Genomic DNA, 12186 nt, shown 5'->3' with positions numbered 1-12186 from the left:
AGGTATGGCAGTGGGGGGGGGGGGCGGCGGGGCGGCACTCAAAATGTGCCCCCAACCTCGGGCTCTGGCCCCCTCCCACCATGAGGTCTGGCTATGCCCCTAGTATGGTGACACCATTTGAAGAGGAGATGAAGTTGTCTACGCCTTAACCTGGTTTCTGAGGGTAAAAGGGACCAAGTGACAGCTTCCCAGTTTCCTGTGAAAATAAATTTTAAAAAAATGGCATGAGAAGCTGTCCTTGGTTGTTTATCTCTCTGTTGGACACTTGAACTATTTCATCTGTTGATTTTTGTACAACTAAAATGTCTATTTATAGTTTCAATAAATGTTGATTTTGTTTTGGAACAGCAATTGTTGATATGAAGACTTGTATTGGCTTTAATGTGTGTGTGAGATCCCCTTGGTTCCCACAGTCTGTGCCACTCCCCACTGCAGAATCCTGAAATTTGGGATTCCAATGAGTTTGCTAGCGCTCTGCAGTATTCAAGTACAGTTCCTTACTGATAGGAAATGCCTTAGGAAAGGGGGTTCTGTACTGTGAAAATCAGTGCAAAGTCCAAGTATTTCATAGCTAGATGGGCTGCATGAAAATTGTCCCTATGGGGCTCATTTTCAAAAGAGGAAAACCTCCAAAAAAATGACATGTCTACATTTGGATGTTTCTCTCACAAAAACGTCCAAATCAGTATTTTCAAAACTTCTTTGTAGACGTTTTTCTCTGAAGTCCGTCTGAAGTACATCTAAATCTCAAGGGGATGTTCAAGGTAGGACTTGGGCGTTCCTTAGACGTTTTTCAGCCATCATGGAACAAAACGAAAATGTCCAGGACTAAAACTTAGACGTTTTGAGCTAGACCTGTTTTTATTAAGCCACAAAAAGATGCCCCAGACTCCCCCAGTAGTCACCAACCCCCTCCCACCCAAAACAAATTGTGATTAAGAACATTACTTGCCAGCCTCAGGTCCATTACAGCAGCATGCAGGTCCCTGGAGTAGTTTAGTAATAGGTGCAGTGCACTTCAGACAGGTGGACCCAGGCTCCTACCTCCCCCTACCTGTTACACTTGTGGAGGAAACTGTAAGCCCTCCAAAACTCACCAGAAACCCACTGTACCCTCATATAGGTGCCCCCTTCACCTGTAAAGGGCTATGATAGTGGTGTACAGTTGGGGGTAGTGGGTTTGGGGTGGGTTTTGGGGGGCTCAGCACACAAGGTAAGGGAGCAATGGTCAGATGTGTACCTGGGAGCATTTTATGAAGTCCACTGCAGTGCCCCCTAAGGTGCCCTATTGCTGTCCTGGGATGTCAGGGGGGACCAGTCTACTAAAAATGCTGGCTCCTCCTACACCCCAATGGCTTGATTTTGTGCATTTTGGTATTGTCTATGGCATCAGATGCCCTTGCACTATGTGGTACATAGGCCAAACGAAACGTAAGATCAAAACGCGCATTGGAGAGCACCTTAGTAATCTTCGCATCCATAAGAATGAAGCCCCGTTAGTGAGGCATTGGGACGAGATGGGACATTGTGAGGATGACTTACTATTTGTGGTACTATTTCATCTTCAACGAACTAGTGGGGGTAATGCGGTTTCTCAACTGTTGAGGAAAGAAGCGCAGTAGAAAAATATGCTGATTTCCATGCCAGTAGGTGGCAGGCTCGAGTTGTAGAAACAAGCTCTGCCATTTGTGCAGACCTAACCTGAGTGAGAGAAGAAGTTTGGAGGGGAAAGTGTAACCTGCTTTCAGGTTATCCTGTTCACCTCTCTACAGCATTAGCTATCAACAATGTGTTGGATTAGCATGCAACGAAGGGAAGTCGGTCAGTGAGTGTTGATTAGTTATACCAGTTATACGTATCACATAAATCATGCAGGTCAATCTCCAGAGTGAGAGGGAACAAACTGCAAGGTTCAGCACATTGCAACTCTAGATAGTGATGTAAGGAGGGGTTGAAAGAGCCATTAGACAGATGCTGAGGATATGCATCAGCAAGAATATGGTACAAGCAAAGTCATAGAGAACTCAGATCCAGCGCAAGCAGTGGCGTAGCCAGAAGTCAATTTTTCGGTGGGCCAACAGGTTGGATGGGTGGGCACTAGACAGTGGTGTGCTGGTAATGTTTAACAACAGGTTCTCTCCCCGGTCCACCTCTGCACCCCCCCCCCCCCCCCCCCCCCCCCCGTCCACCTGTGCACCTCCCCTCAAAATTGCAGAGCTGGCTATAGCCGGGGAGAGAGCCTGGGGGGGGGGCAATGCATTACTGTCTCCAGGAAAAAAAAATTAAATGATCCCAGGTTCCAATTTAATTCATGTTTAATGTGGGATAAAATGCCATAAATAAGTAAATAAATATAAACTTTTAATGTTGAGCACCTGATTCTCAAAGTGGACATATTCCAAACACTATAATGAAAATAAAATGATTTTTTTTCTACCTTTGTTGTCTGGTGACTTTATTTTTCTGATCATGCTGGCCCAGTATCTGATTCTGCTGCTATCTGTCCTCTGAACTCCGTTTCCAGGGCTTCCTTTCCATTTATTTCTTTACTTTCCTCCTTTCTTCTTCATTTCTTGCTCTATATCCATAAGTAAAAGCTGGGTCCTCTGCAGACTTGACTGTCTAGTGGATCCAGCTTCTGCCTATTTTCTTCATCCATGTGCAGTTTTTCTCCTCTTTTCCTTTTCCCTCATCTCATCTCCTTCCTCATTCTTCCATTCCCTCCATCCAGCAACCCTCCTCTCCCCTTCTTCCACCATGTCCAGCAACCCTCCTCTCCCCTTCCCTTCAACCAGCAACCCTCCTCTCCCTTGCCCTCTCCTCTCCCCTTCTTCCACCATGTCCAGCAACCCTCCTCCCCCCTTCCCTCCATCCAGCAACCCTCCTCTCCCCTTCTTCCACCATGTCCAGCAACCCTCCTCTCCCCTTACCTTCATCCAGCAACCCTCCTCTCCCCTTCCCTCTCCTCTCCCCTTCTTCCACCATGTCCAGCAACCCTCCTCTCCCCTTCCCTCCATCCAGCAACCCTCCTCTCCCCTGCCCTCTCCTCTCCCCTTCTTCCACCATGTCCAGCAACCCTCCTCTCCCCTTCCCTCCATCCAGCAACCCTCCTCTCCCCTTCTTCCACCATGTCCAGCAACCCTCCTCTCCCCTTCCCTCCATCCAGCAACCCTCCTCTCCCCTTCTTCCACCATATCCAGCAACCCTCCTCTCCCCTTCTTCCACCATGTCCAGCAACCCTCCTCTCCCCTTCCCTCCATCCAGCAACCCTCCTCTCCCCTTCTTCCACCATATCCAGCAACCCTCCTCTCCCCTTCTTCCACCATGTCCAGCAACCCTCCTCTCCCCTTCTTCCACCAGCAACCCTCCTCTCCCCTTCCCTCCATCCAGCAACCCTCCTCTCCCCTGCCCTCTCCTCTCCCCTTCTTCCACCATGTGCAGCAACCCTCCTCTCCCGTCTGCCCTGTTTCCTTCCTGCCCTCCCCCCCCCCGCCGTACCTTTAAATATTATAGTTTTGCTGGAGTCGTGGGCAGCTGGCATTGAAGACATCGGCAGGCTTACGCCGGTTCCAGCAGCCTTCCCTTCCCTCGTTGCAAGTCGGATGATGGCTCCGCCCTCGTAGAAACAGGAAATACGTCAGAAGAGGGCGGAGCCATCATCTGACTTGCAACGAGGGAAGGGAAGGCTGCTGGAACCGGCGTAAGCCTGCCGATGTCTTCAATGCCGGCTGCCCGCGACTCCAGCAAAACTGTAATATTTAAAGGTACGGCGGGCGGCGGCGGGGGGGGCGGGGCGGGGCAGTGGCGGGCTGGGGAGGCAGATGCGGGATCGGAGCTCAGCCTGCTCCCTCCGCTCCGCTGCCTCCACTGCTGGGTGGGCCTGAACCAAAACTGGGTGGGCCTGGGCCCACCCAGGCCCACCCGTGGCTACGCCCCTGCTTCAGGCACAGGCAGCTCCTTGTGACTCTGGGCAAGTCACTTAACCCTCCATTGCCCCTGGTACAAAATAAGTACCTGAATATATGTAAACCGCTTTGAATGTAGTTGCAAAAACCCCAGAAAGGCGGTATATCAAGTCCCATTTCCCTTTCCCTAGTTGAGATTCTACATGGAATGTTGCTACTATTGGAGATTCTACATATTCCACTAGCAACATTCCATGTAGAAGGCTGCGCAGGCTTCTGTTTCTGTGAGTCTGACGTCCTGCACGTACGTGCAGGACGTCAGACTCACAGAAGCAGAAGCCTGTGCGGCCACATTGGTGATCTGCAAGGGCCGACTTCTACATGGAATGTTGCTAGTGGAATAGCAACATTCCATGTAGAATCTCAACTAGTAGCAACAGTGGAGGAGTGGCCTAGTGGTTAGGGTGGCGGACTTTGGTCCTGGGGAACTGAGTTCGATTCCCACTTCAGGCACAGGCAGCTCCTTCTGACTCTGGGCAAGTCACTTAACCCTCCATTGCCCCATGTAAGCCACATTGAGCCTGCCATGAGTGGGAAAGCGTAGGGTACAAATGTAACAAAAAAAAAATACTTCCTTAAAATCCTTATCTGAGGGTAACGCTACTGTAGCCAGTAAAGTAGTGGCAGTTAGTTGTTCCATATCTGACATTTCAAGCAAAGTGGTTGAGCATTTTATACATTATTCTTTCGTTGAAATTCCATACCCTTCGCAGGGATATAAAAAACCTGCGAAAAGGGTGGTATATCTTTATCTTCTATCTCAAACTTCCTTGAAATAATTCTTCAACATCTCTCTAGGAGAAATTAGTGGTTGTCGTGGAAAATTGATAAAACGCAGATTGTTACTTCTTGAGCTATTCTCCAACATTTCTGATTTTCTCCTCAAATTAACCAGGTCTTTAAGCATTGTCATTTGTAGTGTCTGCATGTGTGAGGAGTCTTTTTCTTGTTTAACCAAATCTATTTTAATTGCTTTCAGATCATTTTCAGTTTCTTTGACTTTCCCATCTAATATCACAACTTCATTACTTCTTTTCCTCATCTGGGGACATAAAGTTTTCCCCATTTCAGCGATCAACTGCCACAAATGATCTAGTGTCAGTTCTTGTGGTTTTTGAAAGAGTTTTGCAAATGAGATATCCTCACCTTCTTGATGTGAAACATGCTTCTCACCTTCCACTGTCTCTCGCTTCTCCTCCCTCGATTTTTCCGCCGTGTGTGCTGACAGGGAGAAAGATGTAGTGCCTCCCTGGTTCTCCGCTATAGCTGTAAGTACTTCCCGTCCGAGTCCGCACTGTAACGCTTTGGTATTCGGGGCAGCGGATGCTGCCAACGGGAAACTGCTTCCCACAGGCTGGGGAGGAGGAGCCCTTCTGTTGGGGCTTAGAGACACTTCCAGTTCAAGGTTCAGCTCATGGTCTCCAATCCTGGGTTGTACCAGCGAACCGCTCTCCGATGTACAGTAGCTCTCGAAATTTGAGCTCGCTGCAGATATGATTCAATCAAACCCGAAGCAATCGGAGGTCTTTGCTGCTGAGAAGCAGTAGCAGCAGCTCTACCTCTCCTCTTCGGCATTTTCAAGGTATGATAGCGGGGATGGGACGACTTCCCTATGAAGAAAGACTAAGGAGGCTAGAGCTTTTCAGCTTGGAGACGAGACGGCTGAGGGGAGACATGATAGAGGTATACAAAATAATGAGTGGAGTGGAACAGGTGGATGTGAAGCGTCTGTTCACGCTTTCCAAAAATACTAGGACTAGGGGGCATGCGATTAAACTACAGTGTAGTAAATTTAAAACAAATCGGAGAAACATTTTTCTTCACCCAACGCGTAATTAAACTCTGGAATTCATTGCCGGAGAACGTGGTGAAGGCAGTTAGCTTGGCAGAGTTTAAAAAGGAGTTAGACGGTTTCCTAAAGGACAAGTCCATAAACCGCTACTAAATGGACTTGGGAAAAATCCACAATTCCAGGAATAACATGTATAGAATGTTTGTACGTCTGGGAAGCTCGCCAGGTGCCCTTGGCCTGGATTGGCCGCTGTCGTGGACAGGATGCAGGGCTCGATGGACCCTTGGTCTTTTCCCAGTGTGGCATTACTTATGTACTTAAGTAATGGGATTGTACACAAATTAAGCATTTTCCAGAATGGCATAAAACTATGGTGTCTGCAGGTCAGCATTTCTTTTCTTGAAAATCCCGCCAGACCTGAAGGAGTTTTTCCGTAGTAATTCCATGAACAAATAGAGCCTCTTTGTACAAACAGGTCTTGTCCTCCATCCCAAAGACGTAGAACTTTTTATCATGGCGAAATGTCAAGCCAGCTGCCAGGCTCAGGAAGCCAAAGTAGACATCATCCAATGGGAATACAGGAAGTCGCATAGAGACTGCATAGAGGGCAGGGATGTGGCCCCCAGGGAAGATAAAGCCTCCACCAGAGAGGAAAGAAGGGTATTTTTGATAAGGGAAGATGGAATTGGATACCCTGTATTTCCCAGATCTCATCACAGTGGAATAACGCTGTAGGGCCCCATGCAGAATCTGTGAGGCATTGGCAGTGTTTCTTACGTGCTTCACCAGTGCTTTTGGGTTCACAAACCCGTCATCGTCACCTGCAGGAAAAGAGAAAGAGATTTAGTTTAAGAATATATCAAAGCATTTATTCTTGAAGCATACCTTATTTTTAAAAATTACAAATTAAAACAGGTCATTTATTTTATTTTTATTTTATTTATTCATACTTGTATCCCACAATTATCCAAAAATGAGGTTCAGTTCAATGTGGTGCAGGGGCATAGCCAGACACCCAATTTTGGGTGGGCCTGGGCCCAAGATGGGTGGGCAGAAGAACTCCGCCCTGTCCCACAAGTGATTTGGTCTCTCCCTCTCTCGCCTGCATGTCATATGATCTTTTAAACATCCCCCTCCTCTGAATACCTTTTAAATAGCAGATTTTCACTGGCAGCGAGCAGAAACTAATACGCACTGCTCATGTTGGCCCCACAGTCTTCCCTCTGATGCAACTTCCTGTTTCTGCAAAGGCGGGAATATATCAGAGGGAAGGCTGTGGGGCCAGTGTGAATAGTATGTATGTAGCAGGCGAAGATCTGCTATTTACAAGGTACTGTATGCAGGAGGGACAGTTGTTGGGAGTTTTTGACTGGTGGGGCTTGAGAATCCCTGCCAGGCACATCATAGGTGTGCTGCTACTGGGTGGGCCTGAACCCAAAGTGGGTGGGCCCAGGCCCACCCAGGCCCACCCTTGGCTACGCCACTGATGTGGCGTCCATTTAACAGTTGATAGAGATTAACGTACAAAGACTAGGGGACACTCGAGGAAGTTACATGGAAATACTTTTAAAACAAATAGGAGGCAGTTGCTTCCTATGTCTGTCTCAAAAGCAGACTATGGACTTTTCCTCCAAGAATTTGCCCGAACCTTTTTAAACCCAGATACGCTAACCGCTGATACCACATCCTCTGGCAAAAAGTTCAAGAGCTTAACTATTTGTTGAGTGAAAAAATATTTCCTCCTATTTGTTTTAAAAGCATTTCCATGTAACTTCCTCGAAAGTCCCCTAAGTCTTTGTACTTTTGGAACGAGTAAAAAAATCGATTTACTTCTACTCGTTCTACACCTCTCAGGATTTTGTAGGGAGGCAGTGATATTATAAAAAGAGAACCTATAAAAATTCACAGTTCCCTACTTTATGAAACAGTGTTGGCACCTGTGTTCCTTTATGAAATACAATCCTAGTATCCCCCCAGTAGTACACTAATTCTCATGCACAAAGTTACACCTGCTAAGAAACTGTTGTAATTGTATGTGTACTGATCTCATAAACACATGAGTAATCAGGGCTAGATGCATTAAACTTACTGGGCCATCAACGTGAGTTTTTGACCAGTTCGAGCCGATTTATTGAGCAGGGAATCCAGCGACGAATGCACAAAGGGGATCTGTGGGCTTTTTACTGTTCGCGGCAGCAGACACCGGGAATCGCATATTATGGTATTTAAATGAGCTGTTTTGAATTCAGAAGTGCATTATGAGCAATGCACAGAAAAGACTGCCTACATTTTATGATCAATTTTTTACGGGAGGTCTGGAGCAGCCGAAGTGATAGTAGAGCTTCGAAACCACAGTGTTTATGCAGCAGGGAGTTCTTAAAGTAGCCATTTATAATCCTCTTTTTAAATAGCTGCAGCTCCTCTGCCAATTATCAATTGTCAGCTTCACCCTTCTCTCCCCCCCCCCCCCCCCAACGTGGCTCCATCTCCTCTTTCGAGGGCTGGGGGGGGGGGGGCAGCTTCGCACGTGTAAACAAAAAAAAAAACCCTACCAGGCCTCAAAAGCTACCAAGGAACCCCACAAAACAAGTCACCATGAAGCCACGTCCACAGCACACGTGGCTGGGAAGAGTTTCTGCTCCAACGGAGAAAGCATTGGGGAGCAGGAGCTGCCAGTACATGTCCTGGTAAACCGACAGCACCCATCACCGGCCTCCCATGAATGGCCTGGCAGGATCCCTTGGTGGCCTTCCCTTTCCCAGCTGGAAGGTGACTGACCACTGGGGAATGGGCCCAAAGGAGAGCCATTGACACGTGGGAGCAGCAGCGTGATCCCAGAACTGGCTGGGGACATAAGTGGTGGTTGCTGAGGGGTTCGGAATTTGTTCGTAGCCCATGCACATGTCCAAACCTCTTCCTACATACCCTTCAGTTCATCGCCCCACCACCCCCTCCCCAGCTCACAGGGCAAGTAAGGCAGACAGAACATACCAGACTTGCTCTCCTCTATCTGATTTCATGCAGAAGATTCTGCCTCTGCTCCGGGTGGCTGGGGAGGGGGGTCCTTTAACAGCCAAAAAAGTTTTGGAAAAAGCTACACACAGCTTTCATACACGCAGCTTTTATGCGTGTATGAAAGCTGTGAAAATGTTGAGGAGGCTTGACAGATGAAGGGGTTTGTTTTGCTTTTCCAGTGGTCATTGACTCTCCAACGCATGTGCGGCTTAACGGGTGGCCCGGTCTACGCATGCAATGGCTTTTTGCCTACCGTGCAAATGAGCTGCAATTGCATGTTACCCAATCTGATCTCACTCTTGATGCTAACTTTTGTAAGCCACATAGAACTGGATTTTGATATCTGGATGTTTGTGGGATATAAGTTTAATGAAATGAAATGATATTTCCTCTCAGCATCACTCGCTATTGGGAATCGTTAATCTTTTATGGGGAATCTCAAAACAACGGGATTTTTACGGGAGATTTGTGTATTAGGGCCTCAGTCCCCAGCATCCACAAGGGAAGACTCACTTCTTGAAATGCAACAGTTTATTGTCAGCAAGCAGTTTTGAAGGAGGAGAGAGGTGACCATGGGCACATGAGACATGGAAAGAAGAAAGTGAGAAAAGGAAGACACTGGTGCTCTAGTTTTGGAGGTACTACTATCCTGGGGCACAGGCGTAGCCAGACCTCACGGTGGGAGAGGGCCAGAGCCCGAGGTTGGGGGCACATTTTGAGTGCCACCCCGCCGCCCCCACCCCGTCACCACCACGCCTCACTTCGCCTCCTCGCCCCCCCCCCCCACCACCTCGCCTCTTTGCTGCTTCCCCTCACAAATACCTTTGCTGGCGGGGGTCCCCAACCCCCGCTAGCCAAAGCCTTCTTCATCGCCGGTCTCCCCCCTGCTCTTCTTTCTTCTTGCTTCTCCTGTGCACGCTGACGCTGAGCAGGGTGCTTGAAAAGTCTGAGGCTAGAGAGTTGCCAAGGTTCTGTATGTTTCTCTCTAGAGCCACAGGGACATTCTTCCCAGGAAAATTCCAACAGACTCTTCGATGAATTTAACTCTTTTAGGGTTTTCCAATCCTCTGTGATCTGTGACCTGCACTACTCTGACAGGTATCACAGAGCAGAAAAAGCACTGTGGAACCTTAGCCCTCTTTTGGTCAAGTCTTGTAACTGCAGTTGTTCCAGCACTGTGGAAAACATCTCCCCTTCCTCTCAAGTACAAATACACTCCCATTACGCTTGCACAGTTTATTGCCATTTACTTTTAGCAGTTATACTCATTTTATATGTACAATTTGATCACAGATAGTGATCCCTTTTCACACAGTAGGTTCACTAATTTGCATATGGCTGTGACCCTTTTCCTATAGCACACACTGGGGAAGATGCAGTAAAGCCTCGCATCAGAACTGCAGCTCTACTGCAAAATACCACGGCGTACCAGGGGCGTAGCCAGACTTCGGTGGGAGGGGGGGTCCAGAGCCCGAGGTGAGGGGGCACATTTTAGCCCCCCCCCCCAGTGCCGCCGACCCCCCCCCCCCCCCGCCATTGCCAACCCCCCCTCCACCGCTGCCACCACCAACTTTGACCCCCCCTGCCGACGACCCTCTCGACTCCCCCTCCCGCTGCCAACCCTCCCCCGCCGCCGCCGCCGTCGCCTACCTTTGCTGGCGGGGGACCCCAATCCCCGCCAGCCGAGGCCCTCTTCTTCCGGCGCAAGGCTTCGTTCTGACTCAGAAACAGAACGAAGCCTTGCGCCGGAAAAAGAGGACCTCGGCTGGCGGGGGTTGGGGTCCCCCGCCAGCAAAAGTAGCCCACGGCGACGGCAGGGGAGGGTTGGCGGCAGGGGGGTCCAGGGCCAAATCTACGGGGGCCCAGGCCCCCGTGGCCCCACGTAGCTACACCACTGCAGCGTACTATAATCAATGAGCATGCAAATTACTACCACATAACATCTGCAGCAGTAATCGCAGCTCACTGATAAATGTCACCTTTCCTGTCAGTGCCTAAGTAGTGATTGGTTTAGGTACTGACAGGAAAAGTGACATTAAGAAAATACCAAAACAAAACATACCGGCATCTCTCTCCCTCCCTCCCGAACACAATCCTGTGTAGACTGGGCCTCCCTCCCTCCCCAACCTGACCTGACCCCTTCCTACTCACAATAAAAGGATTTCCCTGGTAGTGTAGTGCCCACTCACCTTCCCACACTCAACAACATTTCCCTGAAAGCCTAGTGATCCACCCTCTCCCTCCCTCCCTCCCTCCCTCCCTCCCTCCCTCCTAGCATCTAGTAGCACCCTTCCATCCTTGATCCCTCTTCCAGTCCACCCAAGCCCATCTGACATACCTTTAAAAATGGTGGTATCCTGACCTGTGTGGTGCATCCTGGGGGTGCACCGAACAGGGCCTGCTGCTTTATAAGGGAATTTTCCCATATATGGCAGCAGGCCCCGCACGCTTTAAAGTGTGTGGGGATTTAAGATGCAGGGAATAGAGATTCAACAGGATGATGTCATTGAATTCCGTTAAGGAGAGTGACATGGAAAAGTAATAGTTAAGAACGTGATTATAGTCTATGGAGGTGACGGGAGAGGTCTAGGCCTTGGAATAAAGCTAATTTATGCACTGTACCTTTAAAGATAAACTCCGCCTTCTGGCAGTTGTCGAATAGCCACTCGAGGAAGCACCGTTCCTTCAGAGACAGGTTGTGATGGCTCTCCATGAAGTCCCAAAGCAAAATGTCCTTAAAGGCCTTGTCCTCATCTGCTACCAGATTCATCTGTTTCTGACTTGGAGATGTTGCTATAAGGAACAAGGGCTTCATCAAATATCTGGATATCTCCTTTTCTTTGGCCCACGTCTTTCGCAATGCTGCCCTTCGGTTGAAAGATGCAGGATATGATTTGATGGACAGGATAAACAGTGGTTTCGTATTGGCTGAGTGGCAAAAATCCTTCTTGTCAATCAACAGTGTACAGTTGTAGCTCTGCAGGGCAGGGAACTCTTTCTCGAAGTAACTCAGATTGAGTTGGTAAGTGAATAGTTTATCGGACAAATCGACAGATTCCCTGTGAAAGGCAAGAGGGTGTGGCTTGGGTACAGGAAGACCAAAGATTTCATAGTTCATTGTTTTCTGGTACACTATGTAGAAAACGGTAGCTATAATTAGACAGATCATCAGCGCTTGCTTTCTCTCCAGCATGGCTCGGCCTCAGTATATCTAAATAAAACAACAACAAAAATTGATTGCATAAAATAACAGTTTAATGGGAAAACATTAAATTTTGAGTCCCTGTACTTTCTGTGTTTTGCAGGAGCCTCCCATCTGACCAGACACCTACAAACAGCATTCAAGTGAGGCCCTCCACAAGACCACTCAGCTGGCATGCTGGTGCCGATCTTATCAGGCCTAAGTCAAGGTGG

The 12186-nt window shown here is 48.5% G+C and overlaps 1 protein-coding gene across 1 annotated transcript; it reads right to left on the bottom strand.

The window, feature by feature from the left end:
- Positions 1-6085: 6085 nt before the first annotated feature.
- LOC115456987 (N-acetyllactosaminide beta-1,3-N-acetylglucosaminyltransferase 2-like) lies at positions 6086-11965 on the bottom strand. The gene is made up of 2 exons (XM_030186414.1): positions 11395-11965; positions 6086-6578 (listed from the first exon to the last, which is right to left on the bottom strand). The coding sequence occupies exons 1-2, from the start codon at positions 11963-11965 to the stop codon at positions 6142-6144; spliced, it is 1008 nt and encodes a 335-aa protein (XP_030042274.1). The 3' UTR covers positions 6086-6141.
- Positions 11966-12186: the final 221 nt, after the last annotated feature.

This window comes from Microcaecilia unicolor, chromosome 14 (assembly GCF_901765095.1).
Source record: "Microcaecilia unicolor chromosome 14, aMicUni1.1, whole genome shotgun sequence".
Taxonomy (NCBI): domain Eukaryota; kingdom Metazoa; phylum Chordata; class Amphibia; order Gymnophiona; family Siphonopidae; genus Microcaecilia; species Microcaecilia unicolor.
This window is presented reverse-complemented; position numbering and strand designations above follow the sequence as displayed.